The sequence below is a fragment of the Xyrauchen texanus genome, chromosome 4, assembly GCF_025860055.1.
Source record: "Xyrauchen texanus isolate HMW12.3.18 chromosome 4, RBS_HiC_50CHRs, whole genome shotgun sequence".
In the NCBI taxonomy this organism is placed as follows: domain Eukaryota; kingdom Metazoa; phylum Chordata; class Actinopteri; order Cypriniformes; family Catostomidae; genus Xyrauchen; species Xyrauchen texanus.
In genome coordinates this window covers 27,391,550-27,411,670 of record NC_068279.1, presented here as the reverse complement: position 1 = coordinate 27,411,670, position 20,121 = coordinate 27,391,550, and the positions used below count along the sequence as shown (strand labels likewise).

The following is a 20,121-nucleotide window of genomic DNA, read 5'->3' as shown; positions in this document are numbered from 1 at the left end:
TTAAACATTTATTGTCATACTATGCAACAATGGAGAGAGCTTTATTATAGTAACATTACCCAGCAATGCGCTGTAGTCGATGCATTGTTTGATTTTTGCTTCCTGCACCAGCACAGCAGCTGAAGTGGTCAACAGCAGCTGGCGCACACGTGCACGGAAACCATGACGATCATACTTAATGACATCAACACCATACTGAAAAAGAGAGAAAGGGAACCTGAATCAAAGCAAACAATAAAATGAAAGACACACACAAACCAATTATATGAAATACATACAGAAAAGGATTTTTTCCAGACATAAACTTAAAAAAAAACTTTTACCTTCACCTTGTTGTCTTTTCCAAGGGTTTGCAGTATTTTAAGGTTGATCTCATCAGTCTCTGCAGTAGTAAAAATGTATCACTGAATGCCTGTATTTGTTTGTGTGTATGTGTGCTTTACACGGTCAATTACTTTTTATTTCTGTGTTAATATTACCTAGACGGGTGGCTACAAAAAGTTTGGGAACACTTTGAGGGTAGCAGTCCTTTTGGCCACTAAAGATTGCACTGGCAAGAACCTTCTGTTCCAGCTGCAGATAGAGTGAGAAAACAGATACAGTAAATGTATTTATCTGTGAATGTGTATGATTGTTTGTGTATGTTCTAATACAAATGTGTTACCAAGGGCCATGGGAAGATGCTTTATGTTGGGGGTGCTGTAGTGGGATATGTAGGATGACCAGATGACCATGAAAAATATCGGCATGATCCATGTATTGGAATATTTGATGAATTACAACAGATTGCAATGCTCTATTACTGACTTAAATTTAAAAAGATGAACAATACATTCAAGTTATGTAATTTTATTTGTAGCCTACTTCTGGAAAATATATCCCAAAATGCAGAGCTACACTTTTCCGAACCAAAAGAAAATATTATCCGTTCTTTCTCTTTAAATAGTTGCTGGCTGTTGCATATATAGGTTGATGCATGTTTTTCTTAAGTGTTTACTTGAGGATCTTTTAATTTTCTGGTGTCTTTGACCAATGACTTAAGACACAGAAAACTTCAGAAACAACAATAGTTAAAGTGCTCACAGACAGCACAGATTCACTGGCATTTTACAGCATGTCAATTTGCAGTGGGACACCTTTACCTGGGTTATTTTAAGGCATATAATAGAAGATAAAACATCGGAATCTTAATTGTTGTGTGCATTTCCAGAAAAAGTCAAAAAAATAAATCAGTAAAAAATACTGATATGCCTGTTTTGGACGGGATTAAAATCAATGAGAAGCTCTGGCAATCATTACATTGCCCCACATAAAATGAATCCTGTACATATAGTGTTTTATGACATAGCATGGCTCGTTGATACAGGGTTGAGATTTTACTGATGGTATGTGAGAGGATGTACAAATATTAGGATGGGGACGCATTTTTATTTGTTATTTTTTTTGCTATTTGATTACCTTGACCTGTGCTAATATCATCTCTCCCTCCCCGGTTTTTGGCTTCAAGCACATGAGTAAACTTTTCTTTTGGGCTGACGGACAGCAGCAGAGGTGGGAGGGGTGATTATTAAGGGGGGAAGATCAGCACTGTGGAAAAAATCCACAGCTTATACTGAGACTTCGTGATTGAACGATTCTCTCATTATTCATCGCAAGTTTTTCAATACAGAAAAAGCACAAAGCACAGCAATGATAATTTTCATAAAATATTAGGCTAAGACTGATTATCAGGGCAAAAGTCTGTCACTCTGTGGGGACGCTGTAAAATAAAACTCATAAAATCAGGACTGTCCTGATTTTATAGGGACATCTGGTCTCCCTATCTTCATGGGTTTTTGAGGGCCGCACAAAGCACTGGCACAGATAAATAGACTTTACCTAATACACAGTGTTCAGTGGGTGTTCTGAAAATATATTTTTTAAACGAGTTTGAGCAGGTTTCAGCGAAAGTTTTTTTCTTTTTCTTTTGATTACATGCATAACGTCACTGTGTAATACAACATAGGCTACTATATTACTGTAACAATCCCTTTTAATGAATGAGAGTCATTCTGCTTTTCTGAGATTTATTCTTGGCCGTAAAACAGGTAAGAGGCAGAACGAAGCTAAAGTGCAATTCTTTCTCAAAATCTTTCCCTCAATTCTCTCTCACACCCCTGTGCACCGTGCATGTGCATACACACCGGACCCCCGGAAGGGCGGCTTTCCTATTATCATCCAACAAGAAAGCATAATAGATCTTACAGTATAAGTTATATATTATATTATCAGTGCATTCATAACACTCGCACATAATCTTTAAACATGATTACAATATCAATCAAATGTATGCCAGTCTTGTAACTACCAGGTCCCTTTGCGCACAGCAGACAAGAACATGTCCACATTTTAGGTTAAAAAAAGCCTCAAAAAACTACACAGCACACTAGATCATAGCCACTTAAATTTTTTCAGCAAGAGTATAGCCTATCTGTGTAATGTTAAAAGGTACTGATATCTGTTAATATTAAATTGCTCAGTGGCAGCTTACAAAAAACAAAAGTGTTACCATGCACAGCTAGGTTCTCAAATAGTTAAAATAATCCAAATGTGGCTTGGCGTTCAGGGGTTGCTGAGATGAAGGCCCTCATGGTTTATAAATAAGTATGACACTATCCAGTGTTGTTTCTCAAGACTTCCTCAAGACTTCCCTACAATTTTAGGAAAACCTATCCAAATTATTTTAATGTGTTTATTAAAAAAATAAAATCCTAAAAATCCCTATATCCCACAGCCTTGGTGTTACCTGCTTCTTCCACTCCGGCTGGATTTTCGTGATGTAGTCATTGACTAGGTTGTGCATGCAGATTCTGTGAAGGTGCTCAGATGCCTGCAGGTGGAGACAGAATCAGAATCAGAATGAGCTTTATTGCCAAGTGTTCTCATGTAAACACAATTTTTTTGGTGATGGGAGAAACAAGTACACAGAGAACATTACAGTGAGATACAGAATATAAAACAAGGTAAGAGTATAAATAGACAAATAATAGGACATTTAAAAGAACGGCGTATGTACATGTGCAAGTGGTAATGTATGTGCAAGGTACTGTAGGGGTGTGTACATTTATCGAATTAAATATGAGAATTTACATATGTACATGAGATATTTATTTACATTATTGCACTATATATCTCATGTACACACACTACTGGTCAAAAGTTTTGAAACACTTGACTGAAATGTTTCTCATGATCTTAAAATTATTTTGATCTGAAGTCATATACTTAAATATTTTAAATTTGTTTTGTAGACAAAAAAATATTTGTGCCAACATATTAATTTATTTCATTTCAACGTTTTTTTAAATTCATGACTTCGATCAAATAATAAAGAAAAGCAGCCAGTAAGTCCACAACATAGATGGGAACTCCTTCAATACTCTTTAAAAAGCCTCCCAGGGTGATTCCTCAAGAAGTTGGTTGAGAAAATGTCAAGAGTACATCTAGGCAAAGGGTGACTATTTTGAAGATGCTAAAATATAACACAGTTTTGATTTATTTTGGATTTTGTTTAGTCACATAATACCCATAGTTCCATTTATGTTATTCCCTAGTTTTGATGACTTTACTATAGAAATATGGTAAACTCACACATGTCGAAATATATTCTGACTGGCTAATCATCCTTATTTAAAGTCTGTTATTTATCAAACGTATTAAAATTAAATATTACATATTTTACTTGCATAATTAGTTCAAAGTAATACATCACAGAATTGGTCTAAAGGGGATGGTGGTTTTACAAGGGGGAAGCTTTTTGTATTTCTTGCAACAAGGGGGATGGCATCCCCTCGTATCCCCCCTCAACTTGAGCCCTGCACCAGATCAACAAGTTACAGGGAGTGTAGCATGAGGGAATAAAAACGAAATATTTTTCATGTTAGCAGAAACTGTATTTTTTCATAACGGTTCGCCTTCTTTCTAAATGGTTAGAATGAAATAAAATAACAGTTAATATCGTTCTTTTTAAAATGACAGTGCTCTGTGCTAAGGGTGGATGATATTCCAGTATCAGTGTTTCCATATCTCTCTAGAGAAACAAGGCACCCATTTTGGAAAAACAAGCTAAAATTAGGCACTTGCCTCATGCAAAAATAAGCCAAAATAAGCCATGAAATGTTTCCCATGTGGAGGAATTTTCAGGATAAAAATCATAGCAAAAATAGTATACAGTAGCCGACATAAAGTAACATCTTTTCAATAAATGTATTCTTAATATTAAATATATCCCAAAGTAGTTAAAACATTTCAATTTTCATTTTGGCCATCTAAAATCAATTAATAGCCTAAATCTCTCTCCTCCATGCACATACATTTAACAATTTTATTTTTTTTTTTACATTGGCTTTTAAACTAGCGGTTTCCTTCAGAATCAAAGAGCACGCTTGTGTTCTACTAAAAATAGAGTAGACTCGTTTTTTCAGGCAACAGGTGGTGTTATTCTGAAAATTTACTGTGATAAACCTTATGGTCTTTGGTTTCATGAAATAAATTTTGTGACAAAATTAACCGGTTATTAACCAGCTACCAGCATTTAAAAATAATGTTTTCACTCCAGAACAATTGAAAGGGATTTCGTTCCCATTTTCAGTTATGTTCTGCATTAAAATATGTTCGTTTTCAGTTTTCATTTCTGTTCCTTGAACCGTTTTTATTCCCTGTGTAGCTGTTCAGCTATTAACTAGGTACATGCTGTTAAAGCTATGGCCAAGCAGTTATCACATGTTTCACACTGAGCTGTGGTGCTCACGTGGGAGATGTTCCTGATCCACTTCCCGCCTCTTCTCCACATTTTCTCTCCATTTCGAAAAGTGAAAATAATAATAATAATAATAAAAACATTTACTGAAATAGAATAAAAGACATGAACTGCATGCTTGTTCAAGCCCCTCAAACTCAGTACTCACTATACTTAGCCCTATTCACCGAAAATGTCTAAACAATAGATTGGCTGGTGATGCCCGAATGGCTTGCACAGGAGTGTTTAGTCTCCCATTCAGCTGATGAAAACACGCTGCATGATCATGAGGAAGGATTACATCAACATGTAGATTGGAATGCAGGTGCAAAAAACTTAATATGTGGGGGGTGCCGCAGTTACTGAACAGGCAAATAGAAAATGACACTCCATGTCAAAAATTTTGCCGACCCCTTAATCTTGCATGAATCATTGCACTGGAAGTTCCTATGGAATTCAACAGATGAGTAATCATGTGTCCACACAGAACCAGTTACAGAATATTTAAGTCCAGCAAAATGTTACATCAGCACTGAGAGTTCGATTGTGGCATCCATCTTCATCCATTTACACAAGTAAGTGAGAGTGGAGGCCTACACTAAATGTTCCACATGTCACTTTAAGGGAAAGTTTTTAATACCTCAGTGAGTGAAGGCGGTGGTCTTGGCCAGCTCTTGTCGAGCACACTCTTTGGCAGATTCCGTTTCACTTTCATCAAGAAAGAGAATCGCACGTGGTCAAGGAAGTACTCATTGTCAAGGCAACGAGGCTCATTGCGCAGGATGAAGCCTTTGATGAACCTGTGAAAGCGAGAAAAACATGAAAATGATGATGGAATAATCAGTGACCAAATCAATTACACTGAGCAACTTATTCACCTACATACACAAACACACTCATACTTCCGTATTGTGTTGGCTGCTTGTCTACGACACTGGGCTTTCCTGCGACCTTTGACCCCTCTCCACCATGACTGGATAACAATTACTGTGAGTTAAATTTGACAAACACATGGGCTGTAACACACGCAAAGCATTAAGACTGCAAACCTACAGTATTTATAATTGACTGGATGTAACCTTTTATTCCTGCCTCTGCATTCTGTCTATTTGTAAAGGTTACCTGCTTGGCGAATGCGATGGTACTTGGCTCGCTCACTGTAGCCCCTCCAAGAAGTTTGCAGAGTGATGGCTAAAAAAGACAACCCATTTCCAGGTCAAAATGTGAGCCTACTAAGTTTAAAAAACCAGGAAAATGACCAAAACATTCCAGAACAACTTGCATTGCCAGCAACTGGTTGTGGTGAAAGAACAATGATTATCATTCTACTCTTCACCATCATCAACACTGTCAACCTCTGGCTTACCGATTGTTTGTTTCCGGGCCTCAAGTGCATCCTCAGTCAGAAACAGAGTCCGTGGGAAGTGGATAAAGATTTTGGACCTAAGAAGAAGGACAAAATTATGATCAGTTTTTTTTAATCGAATCATCATCATCGGCCCAACCTCACTCATTGCCATTCCAGAGCAAGAAGTGGAGGGGCATCTTATGTTAATAGTGCCTTGTCACCACTAGCTCTTCCCAGGTCTCTCTCCTGTGCATGCATAAGGTGTTGTTGATGTCCAGGGTGTCCAGAGTGATGTCCCTTTCACTTCCAGAACATGATGAGGACACCACACCATTTCTGTTTCACTTTTCCTCAACCACACAAATCCTTTTCTTATTTAGTACATTATATTCAAAATAATGCAAGCATTGTGACCAATCTATCCTACCCAGCCTTACTTTTCTCTCTACTGCAACACTGTTCACAGTTTCTCAACCATCCATCTATCCATATATCTGTTCTTCTCTTTACCCCTCTCACCTGCCCAATTTGTATTCCTCAGGTTTGTAGTTGAGGTGTTTCACCAGAGTGGCAACTCCCTCTGAAAGTTTTCCATGCCAGTTTGGCCAGGTGTCTGGACACAGAGACTTATACCTGCACAAGTAAACATATGCCAAAACAAACTGAAAAAAAAAAAAAAATATATATATATATATATATATATATATATATATATATATATATATATATATATAAAAATTGCAAAGGACAGTGGCAGAACCTTGCCATGTGTTACTAAAAAATATTGTCTGCATGCAACTGTATGAGAGACTAACCTCTCTAAGAACACTTTGTAGTTTCTTCTGTATGCAAATCCAGCTCTCCTCACTCTCAGATTCTCCATCAAACCCAAATACTTCACCTGACGCCTGATCAAAACCTCATCAAACCTACCTGATGAGACAGAGAGTGACAGATGGAGGGTGGAGAATAGAATGCAGTATATTTTATGAAATCACATACGAAACAGACATTTTCTTAACTATTTTTCTAATTTCGTATTTTTGTCTTTTTTCAATATGAAAAAGAATAGGAAAACAGGACAGGAGAGAAGAGAAGAGATGGTATTAGGAGACGAACTCGAGCAGGGACTCAAAGTCACTCATCATGCTACTGCACCAAATGTTTTTTCAGAATAATTGTTGGATTGGGTATTGAACTACAAAATGCATCATTTGGTGACAAGGCTAATGGTAGATTTTAGCACTAGGGACCAAGGAGAGTATCCTTCATGTAGCACAACTGGTAAATCATGGTGCTAGCCATGCCAAAATCGTGGGTTTGATTCCCAACCCACATACTGGCAGAAATTTATATCTTGAATGCACTGGTCCATTGTAGCTGCCAAAGGTATACATTTAAAACAAATAGCACATCTGCCAAGTAGGCACAATTATCAGACAATGCTAATAATATCAAGAAAATCCAAAAATCGTGGGGGCCTGTGTAGCTCAGCGAGTATTGATGATGACTACCACCACTGGAGTCGCGATTTTGAATTCAGGGTGTGATGAGTGACTCCAACCAGGTCTCCTAAGCAACCAAATTGGCCCGGTTGCTAGGGAAGGTAGAGTCACATGGGGTAACCTGCTCATGGTCATGATAAGTGGTTCTCGTTCTCAATGGGTGCGTGGTAAGTTGTGCGTGGATCGCAGAGAATAGCATGAGCCTCCACAGGCTGTGAGTCTCGGCGGTGTCATGCACATCGAGCCACATGATAAGATGTATCATGATCAGAAGCGGAGGCAACTGAGACTTGTCCTCTGCCACCCGGATTGATGTGAATAACCAAAAATCAAAAAATCAGCAGATTAATTGGCCTGGTCAATTAAACGCTCTACCAGTACAACATACCTGGCTGTTTGGCATCATTGGGTTTTATACAGCGGATATACGCTGGTTCCTTAGACATCAAAATCTCCATTAGTTTAGCCAAACTGATCTTAAACTGTGTGGCAGCCTGAGTAGAGACAACCAGACTTAATCAGTAAGTGTTAATAAGTTTGTGTTAAAAACCAGTGAGTTAATAACTGTATATGTGTTTCTTTGTAATGTGTGTGTGTGTGTGTGTGTGTGTGTGTATGGGTGGGTTTGGGTGGTTTACGAGGACTTTTATTTAGGTTACAAACTGGTAATTTACAAGGGTATTATGCTATGAATGTGGTTTATGAGGACATTTCTAGTGTCCCCATAATTAAATTGCTTAAAAAAACATTTTTTGTGAGGGTTAGGGGACAGAATCTATATAAAAGTATAAAAAATTTTATGTCTGTGGAGAGTCCACATAAGGATTGCTGCACCAACATGTGTGTGTGTGTGTGTGTGTGTGTGTGTGTGTGTGTGTGTGTGTGTGTCTAACCGTCTCTGGTCTTCTCCGATCCATCAACTCATCCACATGGAAACACTGACTAATGATGCGATTCTCTGACCGACACATCACCTGCAATGAAACACGCAGGGTTCATTGTAAAACATACATTTTTCAGTCATAACATCACACCCAAAAATTAACTTTAAAAACACTGTACCTCCTTCAAGTGTCTGTACAGCAGGTCATTATTTTTTTCTAGAAACCCTGAAAATAAAGGAAAAAAATCTGTTGTAACAGCAGTAATGAGCATAAGACTGAAGTATGGATGGATAAAAAGACAGAGCGATGACTGGACAGATGGATGAAGGGATGATCTCTCCTCACCACTGACATTGTAGTTGACCTCTCCAGCATAGTGAACCAGCCTAAATTCCTCCTGCCCAATTGCCTTGCGAATCTTCCCATTGGCCATTTTATGACTGGAACATGGAATTGACCAATCAGATACCAGAAAACAACCCAATGATATTCTAAATTCAGAGCCATTCTGCTCCAGCAATGGAAACACAGAGTTCTCTGAGGGTGCTTCTCAATACTTAAATCGATCCTTCTTTACTCCACTGTCCTCCATTCAATGGCCTAGAAATACACTTAAGTCCGGCATCATAAAGAACATATGAATTACCTTAATGCACTTAGAAAAAGGAATAAGGAGAGTGGAAGCTACGAGCAAGGATACACAGGTGCATACTCTTTTTTTTTTTTTCTTCTTTTTTTTAAAACTGAAGCATGCATAAATTCTCCTCGCCCTTCACATCTGGCAGTTTTGATTAAAAACTATTTTACGAGGACTTTTGTTTAGGTTACAAACTGGTAATTACAAGCTTATTATTCTATAAATGTGGTTAATGAGGACATTTCTAGTGTCCCAATAATTCAAATCACTTAAAAAACATACTGAACAATGTTTTTTTCAACAGTGTGTGTGTGTGTGTGTGTGTGTGTGTGTGTGTGTGTGTGTGTGTGTGTGTGTGTGTGTGTGTGTGTGTGTGTGTGTGTTAAAGCTCCTACGTGACAAAATGGGCGTGGGTCCCCAGGGTGTCCTCCAGCTTCTCCAGGAAGCTGATGTCACTGGCATCTTCTGGTCTTAAGCACTCCTCATCCTGATGAAAATAAATGATTGAATTCCCTTCAGCTCAATCTCAGTTTAACTTTGATGAACAGAAAAACTGGATATTCATGATGAAAGCACACAGACCAGAATGGCGATGATGCCTTTATGTTTCTCCTCCACCAGGTCACAGATGATTTTGTTGTTGAAATATTCCACTCTCTCCCACTGGACAAAAACAACAAATGCAATTTTTTAATTTATTTTTTTATGTGATGTATATGTATAATTAGACTATTGCTTTCATTTAAATATTGTTTTGTATTAGGTTTAACAGATATATTATATATTACTGAGTTTTTAAGAGGAATAGGATATTGTAATTTTTTAATTGTTCAGTGGTGCCTGAGTTTGAAGCTCCCCCTCAGGTCACCCAGTGCCCTCTCCCGTACAATAGTTTAGGTCAGGGATGAAGGAAGAGAAGGGTCCTCCTGCTCTACAAAGTAATTGTAAATGCAATACTACTTGCACTACACTTAAATGTGAATTATTATGAGAACTGTTTGAAATGTTGCAAAAGAAGGTGAAGTTGGTGTGGCGAAGCGACACCAGAAGAAGTGTCAAAGGTGAGGTAAGCAGCTGCTTATATATTTTGGGTTGTGATTGACAGTATTAGACGAAAGAGCTTCTCCTAAACTTCCATTCAGATCTCTATATAATGTCATTAGCAATGTGATCGCAATGTAGATGTGAGCATTTTTCCAATACAAAAACTCTCTCACACACATAATACACCATTTACACATTTCTGCATCACTTTCATCCCATGCACTCACCACGATCCCCTCAGCCTCATACTCCTCCTGATCACTCTTCAGTGTGAGTTCAATAAACAGCTGCTGCAGTTTCTCATTGCAGTAATTAATACAGAACTGTTCAAAACTACAGTCACAAAGAGAAAGAGATGAATGTCCTCAATACTTTTTCCTTCCATGTCTTAAAGTAATTTTCTTTTTCCTTTTACTTTAATGTGGTACATGTTTATAATGGTCTATAAAAACAAACAGCAGAATAGTTCCTTTGACGCATTATTTCTGCTGTAAAGTACTTTTGATAATCAAAGAAAAAGAAAGCGAGCCAGACAGACCTGTTGTGTTGAAAGACCTCGAATCCATATATGTCCAGCAAACCAATAACAGAAGAACATTTGCTGGAATAGTAGACCTCATCCTGTTAAAACACATATATAATAATCTTCCACCATCACTCCACAAGAGGGCACAGCCAAATCAGAAAAAAACACAATATGATCTTATTCATACATCATGATATTATTATTATTATTTTTTTGTTTATTTATTTATTTCAGGCATTGGCACACAAGGCAAACAAATATTGTTAAGTCATACAGTGTAAAACAAACATACAGTAGTAAACTATTGTTATATTCATAACAATAAGTCAATTTAAATAAAGCAAGGTCATGACTATTATCAATTGAAATTAGGAGCACACCTTAAAGGCCAATGATTGGTTTATCTTCTGAACAAGCCAGGTAAAGGTACAACCGTATGTGGCTTTGGCCAATGAGTCACGGGCAGAAAGAGCCTGTTCTAAACTAAATGGACTGATCATCTGAAATAAGCACACACATATACAAAGAATGAACTGCACAAATCTTTGTTTACTGCCATTTGTGTCACAGTTAACGTACTGAATGCGGAATGTGTAAGCCACGAGATTACCAAACATAAAGTATGTTGAAAGCTGAAATTGAGAGAGAGAAAGAAACAGTGCGATGTTGTGATATTACCTCCTCCCCTTTGGCAACAATTTTCTTGTGAGTAAGAGCTTCTTTCAGAATTGACCCATCCACACCCAGCAGCTGTTGATAGAAAAAGAAACACACATTCCATTTGTCTATGTGTATACTGTATGTGTGTGTATGTGTGTGTGTGAGCGTGTATTTATCACTTTGTGGGGACCAAATGTCCCCATAAGGTTAGTAAAACCCGAAATCTTTGACGTTGTGGGGACATTTTGTCGGTCCCTATGAGTAAAACAGCGTATAAATCATACTAAATGATGTTTTTTGAAAATGTAAAAATGCAGAAAGTTTTCTGTGAGGGTTAGGTTTAGGGGTAGGGTTAAGGGATGGAATATAAAGTTTGTACAGTATAAAAATCATTATGTCTATGGAAAGTCCCCATAAAATATGGAAACCCAACATTTGTGTGAGTGTGTGTTGGATTGAATTGATTATTAAACCTGCATAGGTACCTGAGATGTAAGTCTAAAACAATAGCGTTACCCACTGAAGATCAAATCAGAAAACAGTATGAGAGCAGCTTTGTTCTTCACACAAGAATAGTACACAACAAACCCGAGACAAGTTACTAATAACACTGGTAACTAATTACCAAACAGAATACAGTTCAGACGATATTGAAATTGACTTGAGACAGGACATTAATAGTGCACTATTAAAAAGCTTTACCCAGATAGTAATGAATAGTATAAAAAAAAATGACATTTCAAATCTTGTACACTCAGATGAGATTAAAGGAATAGATCACCCAAAAATGAAAATTATCTCATAATTTACTCACCCTCATTCCATCCAAGGTGTGTATGGTCTTTTTAGAAAAATATGTCAGCTCTGTAGGTCCATAAAAGACATTTGAAGGACCAAAAATTACATATGGCCATCATAAAAATAAACCAGTTGTGGCTCAGGTGGTAGAGCGGGTCGGCTGTTAATCACAGGGTTGGCGGTTCGATTCCCGGCCCATGTGACTCCACATGCCGAAGTATCCTTGGGCAAGTCACTGAACCTCAAGTTGCTACCAATGGCAGGCTAGCGCCTTGCATGGCAGCTCTGCCATCATTGGTGTATGAGTGTGTGTGTGTGAATGGGTGATTGGGACACAGTGTAAAGTGCTTTGGTAACCTCTAAGGTTAAAAAAAGCGCTATATAAGTGCAGACCATTTACCAACCACTCATTCACTTGCATTTAAACCAATTCAAGCAGCTCTCCTTATTCACCGTTCCAAGATGGCACCACAGTTGACATATCTAAACCAACCAAATTTTCTTTTTTGGGTGAACTAATCCTTTAAGACTCGTCATATCAGTGGCCTAATAAAAGTTGCCTCATGGGGCCACCATGTCGAGATTGCATGACCAGCCAAATACTGCTCATCTTATCCTGGGAACCCCTCTATAATCACGGCAGAATAATGCATAAATAGTGCATGTCTACAGTGGCACTGATAAATAAAATCTACTCCTGTTACACTATTCTGCATCCATGACACTAGGTGTCAGTGCAAGTCCAAGATAATTGCCATATCGGCCAACACAGCATAAACTAAATTACATTAGTTAAGTACTAAATCATATTAGTTAAGTGCATTGAAATAATAGAGTTAAGTTAAAAAATGAGTGCTTTAAACACCTGGGACAGATATCTGAGCTGAGGCTCAGTGGTGACTTGTGTTTCTCCCTCCTCATCCTCAACAAACTGTGTGTTACCCAGATGTAGAACACTGGCTACAATCTCCATCAGTTCCTACAGAGGAAAGGAATTTTGTGAGTGCATACTGATTTTACTTTGAGCTCTAAAGCCATAAATGTCCAAGGTGTGTCTGTACATGCATCACCTGTATCTCATCCTCATTAAAACCAATGATGGTAAGAGCGTTTCTAACAACTTTCCAACCATTCTTGTCACTGATGGCGCTCACACGTGGACAGTTACCCTGACACAGAGTAAGAATATCTGACTGTTAGTAACACAAACACACATCAACATACAATGCCTTCATACACTGTAGACACCTAAACAACAGTAGACAATTATATGTAAAGAACAGCATAGGGAGGATTGGTAATGATGATGGAGAAGAAGGGGGGAACATGAACGGAAAATGACGTGAGCCGGATTCAAACTCGCATTACTTGCAGGAGCACTCAGTAGAATGAAGCATACCCATGCCATGGCCATGGCTCTGATAACTGTAGACAAATCTGCTCTCTTTCATGGACAAACATATACACATTTCACATAACACATAACACATACCTTAACTAGGTAATGATAGTGCTGTGGGTTGGTTTTCTCCAAACCAAGTCTCTTCAAAAGAGAATCCTCTCCACCTTCCAGTAGCTGATAGAAGATGTGGAAGTTTCTCTCGCCATGGTTCTGATGGGCCACACGGGATTTCTCTAGCAGGTAGTTGAGAATGTGACCTCCAATTGGAGCACCCTGAAAAAGTCAAAATTTTATATAAAGGGCTAAAAGCATGACCACCAATATCTGAAGGACCTGTCAACAGTATGATGCACAGATACTGTAAAGGCTACATTCTCACTGCAGCAGAATAAGGTTTTCCATCCTGTTTGTACTGCTGAAGACAGTTCTGTTCATGGACCATTCAGTTATGAAACTGACTGATTCGGTTGATTTGTGATGTGTAAAATGAGCTGCAGTCAACAACTAGTTGTCTTGAACGTCACTGGTGTATGTGTGATATAAGTGCATACTTGGGTAATTATTTTGTTGATCACTACTGTTAGGGCAACCTCTTTCTAAATGCCAGAAAAATCCTGTGTTTGAGTGCAGGAAGAAATACAAGGAATTTGGATCTGGAAAGTTTTTGACCACACATTTGAGGATGAAAGGAGCGGGAGTGTCCTGAAATGTTGAACACAATAACAATTTAATCCTTAATGTTTTGATTGAATGCTTTTCAATAAAAATATTTATTTTCTATTTTCATCTGTCACTGTGGTTACAGGCAATACTCTGGAGTTAATGAAGGGGATTGACTTCAGTTACCTGACCCTAGAGCCATTATTCAATACACTCCTGTTTGGATATAATGAATGTACAGAACATTTTGAGTCACACATGTCAGTGAATATGGTTATCAATCCCAAACACTGACAGTGTAAATGTAGCCAAAGTGTTGCAGTGGTTGCCAGTTAGAGATTTTTTATTTTTTATATAAGCTTAATTTCAGCTCAAGAGTCGTGATCTTTTAGCAAAAGTAGGCTTCATTTACCTTATAGTCAAACTGAATGTCCATGTATTTCCCAAAACGACTTGAGTTGTCATTCCGAAGAGTTTTCGCATTCCCAAAAGCCTGGTGTGACAGAGTGAGAGTGATATTTAGTATGCTTAGCATCCTTGTTGTTTTTTGTTTTTGTTTTTTTGAGAGGGTGCTTGTGCGTGCATACCTCCAGTATTGGGTTGGACTGCAACAGTCTCTCTCTGATAGTGTGTGTGTTGTTGCGGGTGGGACAGATGTGTGTGTAGTACTGCAGAATTTTTTTGGAGGCCTCAGTCTTTCCAGCTCCACTTTCTCCTGAAATCAGAATACACTGATCTCTTCTCTCAGTCCGCAGTGCACGGTATGAATTATCCGCCAGGGCAAAACTGAAGTCACAGACACAAAAACACAGATGTGGACTGTGCAGTCACATATGGCCCAGTAAAACTAAAGTAGCACTGTTACAAATACAGAGTGCTCAACAGTTCAACATTGTGAACATTATGATGAATTCACTAAACAGTTTTTTTTGGTCAGGTGTTTCAGTGCAAAACATATTATTCACTAACCACTTAAATTCCATTTTATTATATAAATATAAGCAATTTATATTATTTTCAGTGCAAGCACACCTAAGTAATTTAGGCTTTTCAGAGATAGTGACTTATTCTCAAAAATGCCATGGAAAGAAGGCATTCAAAATTATTTTAGAAAGACATTTGTGTACATCTTCCAACAGTCATTTATCAAATGATGATCAAACGATGGAGAACAGTGTTATAAACTGCATATTTCCAGACATGCAGTGTATTTGAGGGTACTTCCGGCATTTAAAAAAATGGTTCAGGTGTCTGGATTGCAATGATGGAGTGATGCTGTACAGTACAGTATGCCTAACCATAGACTCTTCAGACAGCAATCTACTACATCCCACACAATCAAGCACGCAACCGACCCACATGATCGGGAGTTGCACCGACATCACATGCACAAAAACAATTCTTAGTGAATTCACCACTAAGGATTTCAATGCCATGATGAACTACTGTTTATGTGTAAAAACTTCATGTGTAGAGGTGTAATATCTGTAGAGGTTTAAATAAAAACAAGTGTGATCTTCTAAAATCACTTTATAAGGACTACTTAAATAATGTTATCAAACTAGCAGCCAAGAATCTGACTACAGTAACGGGCAACATCTAAATTTACCAAACAGCTTGGAATATTCTGGGTGTGAAGAAGGATTTCACATTTTAAAAGAGTGCTTAGGTGTGTGTGTGTGTGTGTGTGCATAAATGGAAATTTATGTGCATGTTCCAATCTCCGGAATCTCCATGAAAGTGAGTCATACTAAAAGAATTGGCGGAATGTTCACAGGGATTCTCAGTCATGACACACATAACACACACACACACACACACACACACACTTAACACTCACATGTGAGGCGAGATCTCATAAAAATGGACTCCTCTGTGACGCTCCATGTTCTGTTTGGAGTAAATCTCCAATTCTCTGTAAGGATTCACCGATACCAGCACTGATCCAATATATGTCTTTTAAAGAGATAAAGACACAGAGACAGAAAAAAGACAGAAAAAAGAAACAGAGAGAGAGAGAGAGAGAGAGAGAGAGAGAGAGAGAGACCACATGTATCATGCATGATCATATACTGTATATTGTGTGTGGCTGTGGTTAAAAGTATTTTTTTATGCGAAACTAGTTAAAAGTATTAAATATATATTGTTTATAGTATATTTTACAGTATGGGCACTGTGTGCATCCCTCTGGAAAGATGTGTGTGTCTTACATATATGAGGCCCTCTCTGTACCGTCGCCGCAGGTTTTCAATGAAGGCTGCTTCGCTGTTGTAGTTCTCCAAGAGCAGGAAGTCTTGAACGCCGACCCGATCTCTTGCAGAGAGCGTGCTCTCCATGACTAACCTTACAGCTCCTTCTCCAGCTTCCTACAGAGAGAGAGAGAGAGAGAGAGAGAGAGAGAGAGAATAATAGATCAAGACAAAGAAAACCTTAATACAAAAACTCACACACATAGCAGGGTCGCAGTACAAGGACCAAGGGTGTGTATTTGTCGACTTATATGTGAAGGACACATACTGTAAATAACAGCATATATTAGAACAAGCAAAAACTCCAATCACAGAAGACAAACAACACGCATGCAAGTGCAAATATACTAAGAAAGAATGCTATGGGAAAACTTGGGATAGGTTTCCTGTGACACAAACATGGTTGTCTGTTTATCAGCATGAGTGTTGGTATGGTCTGCAACTGACCTCTGCCAGAGAATCCAGTGGAAAATCTGAAAGATGCTAAGTGTTTGAGGAAGTGTGTCTTTGTGGGTTCAGTAATAGAGAGAGAGTGTGTGTGTGTGTGTGTGTGTGTGTGTGTGTGTGTGTGTGTGTGTGTGTGTGTGTGTGTGTGTGTGTGTAAACTATCTCCCAAGCGAAATGCTGAGGGAGGGTGGCGTTTGTGCACAGAATGCCCTACATGACATCATAACAACAGTCTGGACCACTGGGCGGGTTCCGCAGGATTGGAAGGATGCCCTGGTGGTCCCTCTCTTTAAAAAGGGGCACCGCATGGATTGTAACAACTATAGGGGCATCTCGCTCCTCAGTGTGCCGGGAAAGGTCCTGGAAAGGATTATTCAACATCGCCTTGCCAGGCACGCTGAGGAGAGGCTTGTGGATCCCCAGTGTGGTTTCAGGAAAGGGTGGTCTTGCACAGATGCCATATTCCCTGTGCATCTGCTACAACAGAGGTGTAGGGAATTCCAGCAAGACCTACATCTCTGCTTTATTGACATGGTCAAGGCCTTTGATACCATAAGTAGGCCTGGGCTCTGGGTTGTTCTTCGTGCTTTCGGAGTCCCAGACCCGCTGCTCGCGATCATTAAGGACCTTCATGATGGTGAGCAGGCCCGGGTAAAACTACGTGGCTGGGAGTCTGAGCCATTCCTTGTTCACCTTGGAGTGCGACAGGGATGTCCTCTGGCTCCCACATTATTGAATATCTATTTCGACCACGTGGTTCGTGAAGCCTTCGATGGCTGTACCAGAGGAATTTCCGTCTGGTACAGATATAATGGGAGGTTGATCGATGCCCGGGTGCGGTCAAGGGATGGCTCCCTATTGATCAACCACATTATGTATGCTGATGATCTGGTGATTGGTGCTCACTCAGAGGAGGAGTTGGAGGCGCTGCTGATGAACCTGGAGCTTGCCACTAAGAGATGGGGCCTTACCATCAGCCCAACCAAAACTAAGCACCTGCCTGGGTATTATGTACCATCGGACACTCCACCCCCACAGCTCCCAATTGGTGATGGGGCAGTTGTGGAGAGAGTGGAGTGTTTTCCATACCTGGGCAGTGTGCTTATGACCAGCTCTTTTTTGACAGCAGAGATCACTCTCCGAATCAGTCGAGCGGCATTATCTTTTCATCGGTTGCATAATGCTGTGTGGAAGCTACCCAGTTTGTCACTCCGCACGAAGCATCAGGTATTCTCGGCCATGGTCATTTCCTCCCTTCTCTATGCTTGCGAAACGTGGACCCCCCTAATGGAACATCTTCGCCGGTTAGAAACATTTAGGCTGACCTGCCTAAGATCCATCCTGGGTTTAACCAGGCTGGATTGTGTGAGGAGCTCACAAATCTTTGAAAGATGTGAACAAAGTCCCATTGGTGAGCTCCTCCGGCAGGCAAGGTTGCGTTGGCTGGGTCATGTAGCCCGCATGCCCAGACACCGCATGCCTAAACAGCTTTTGTTCGGCCAGATAGAGGGGGCTAAGCAGGCGATGCACGGGCTGGAGAAGAGACGGAGTGATGTGGTACAGGAGGATGTGGAGCTGAGTGGACTTGCCGATGACTGGTACCAGCAGTGTCAAGATCGGCCTCTTTGGAGGAGGCTTGTGAAGGATGCTACTGGCCAGTTGGAGGCAGTCACCCTCCAACAACCACGGAGGGCAGAGGAGCGATGCTCACAACAACGAGCAGAGCGCCGGGTGGCTAAAGCACAGCAAGTTGGCACAGTAAGGGGCACAGGTGGTGCATCAGCCAGTCATCTCAGTCAGTCGACCCATGTCACCTGTTGGATCTGTCCCGTCACCTCCTGCCAGCGGGCGTTCGACACTTCACGTGGCCTAAACATGCACATAGCCTGGCACAAGCGTTGTAGTGACATCACCGCTACTTAGTGGCGAATGGCAGTTGTTGTGAGTGTGTGTGTTTGTGCGTTTGCGTGTGTGTGTGTGTGTTTTTAGGTTACAAACTGGTAATTACAAGGGTATTATGCTATAAATGTGGTTTATTAGGACATTTCTAGTGTCCCAATAATTCAAATCACTTAAAAAACATACTAAACAATGTATCTTTTGAAAATTACATTATGACTATACAGAGTCCTCATAAGGATAGCTGAACTAACGTGTGTGTGTGTGTGTGTGTGTGTGTGTGTGTTGTTTAAAGAGAGAGACAGGAAGGTCACCTGTGGAAGCTCATTCTAGAACAATGATCTGGTTGGAGTAATACAGTGTGTGTGCATATTTGTGTGAGTGGATGTTCACTTTCCTTGGCTTCGCTCCACGGTTGTTTTAAATGAATTAGCGATAACGCACCTCCTAAAATTCCTAACAATATTTTAATGACTCACTACCCCCTTTTCCCAGACAACTGCACTTTTAGATCTTTCCTTTTTCCATCCTTAATCCATTGCTCTCTGAGCCCTCTGTGTTTCTATGCATGTATTGTGTTTTAGTGCTCTACACTCAAACAATCTCCAGCAATAGATATCTTACCTGTCCCTAAAATGAATTTCTCTCTAATTGGGCCTCATTCATGACATTTTTATGTAAATCATCCGTAAAGCCAATCAGACGTGAATTTTCATGATTCATTAAAGTTTTCATATTCTCAAAACGTTAGATGAAACGAACAAAATGTGCACCTGCTCCCGACAATGTGTCGTGCGAAAGACATCTGAACATTTTGTGTTTCTTTTAGATAAACTGCCATGAATTTTTATAGAAGTCAAATTAAATAAGGCTACCCTCACACTGTCCTATAGCTTGCAAATCTGTAATATCTTATGGAGTTTCAGTCAAAGACCTTCTTTAGGCATTCAGTTTCTTTGAAGATTTTTTTCTGTTGCAAGGGATATATATCACTGTTACAGTCTTGGATTTACTCAAGATGTTTCTCCGGTGATGTGCTCAACTGAACCAGAGAAGGTTAATGGTGGTGGACATACTCCTGACTGCACATTCTGAACATTTAAACTAAAGCTTCATGTCAAACCATTTTTATTGACCTCTTGGACTGTGTAATTCACAAAAGAACCTCTGACAACAGCAAATAACTGTAAGTTCCTCACTTTTTTTTAGATGCGAGTGTTTGCTAAATCAATATTTTACGATGTGAACGCACTCACAAAACATTTATTACTGTTCGCATGGATGT

General features: G+C 39.4%; 1 protein-coding gene across 3 annotated transcripts in view; it reads right to left on the bottom strand.

Moving 5' to 3' along the window:
• LOC127639714 (unconventional myosin-Ic-like) overlaps positions 1-20,121 on the bottom strand; it is a 33,999-nt gene that overhangs the window by 2,087 nt on the left and 11,791 nt on the right. For 2 of the 3 annotated variants that reach the window (XM_052121908.1, XM_052121891.1), the window contains 27 exons: positions 16,452-16,607; positions 16,082-16,197; positions 14,829-15,027; positions 14,654-14,734; positions 13,672-13,854; positions 13,250-13,348; positions 13,045-13,158; positions 11,400-11,471; positions 11,102-11,221; positions 10,734-10,816; positions 10,423-10,528; positions 9,734-9,814; positions 9,547-9,638; positions 8,860-8,954; positions 8,693-8,739; positions 8,524-8,604; positions 8,019-8,124; positions 6,941-7,058; positions 6,645-6,758; positions 6,144-6,220; positions 5,900-5,968; positions 5,656-5,764; positions 5,418-5,577; positions 2,786-2,869; positions 480-573; positions 324-382; positions 60-195 (listed from right to left, as the gene is read on the bottom strand). In XM_052121908.1, the coding sequence (XP_051977868.1) occupies positions 60-195; positions 324-382; positions 480-573; positions 2,786-2,869; positions 5,418-5,577; positions 5,656-5,764; positions 5,900-5,968; positions 6,144-6,220; positions 6,645-6,758; positions 6,941-7,058; positions 8,019-8,124; positions 8,524-8,604; positions 8,693-8,739; positions 8,860-8,954; positions 9,547-9,638; positions 9,734-9,814; positions 10,423-10,528; positions 10,734-10,816; positions 11,102-11,221; positions 11,400-11,471; positions 13,045-13,158; positions 13,250-13,348; positions 13,672-13,854; positions 14,654-14,734; positions 14,829-15,027; positions 16,082-16,197; positions 16,452-16,577 (2,821 nt within the window). In that variant the 5' untranslated portion in view covers positions 16,578-16,607. The remainder of the gene's footprint in view (positions 1-59; positions 196-323; positions 383-479; positions 574-2,785; positions 2,870-5,417; positions 5,578-5,655; positions 5,765-5,899; positions 5,969-6,143; positions 6,221-6,644; positions 6,759-6,940; positions 7,059-8,018; positions 8,125-8,523; positions 8,605-8,692; positions 8,740-8,859; positions 8,955-9,546; positions 9,639-9,733; positions 9,815-10,422; positions 10,529-10,733; positions 10,817-11,101; positions 11,222-11,399; positions 11,472-13,044; positions 13,159-13,249; positions 13,349-13,671; positions 13,855-14,653; positions 14,735-14,828; positions 15,028-16,081; positions 16,198-16,451; positions 16,608-20,121) is intronic. The other variant, XM_052121900.1, reaches the window with a different exon arrangement.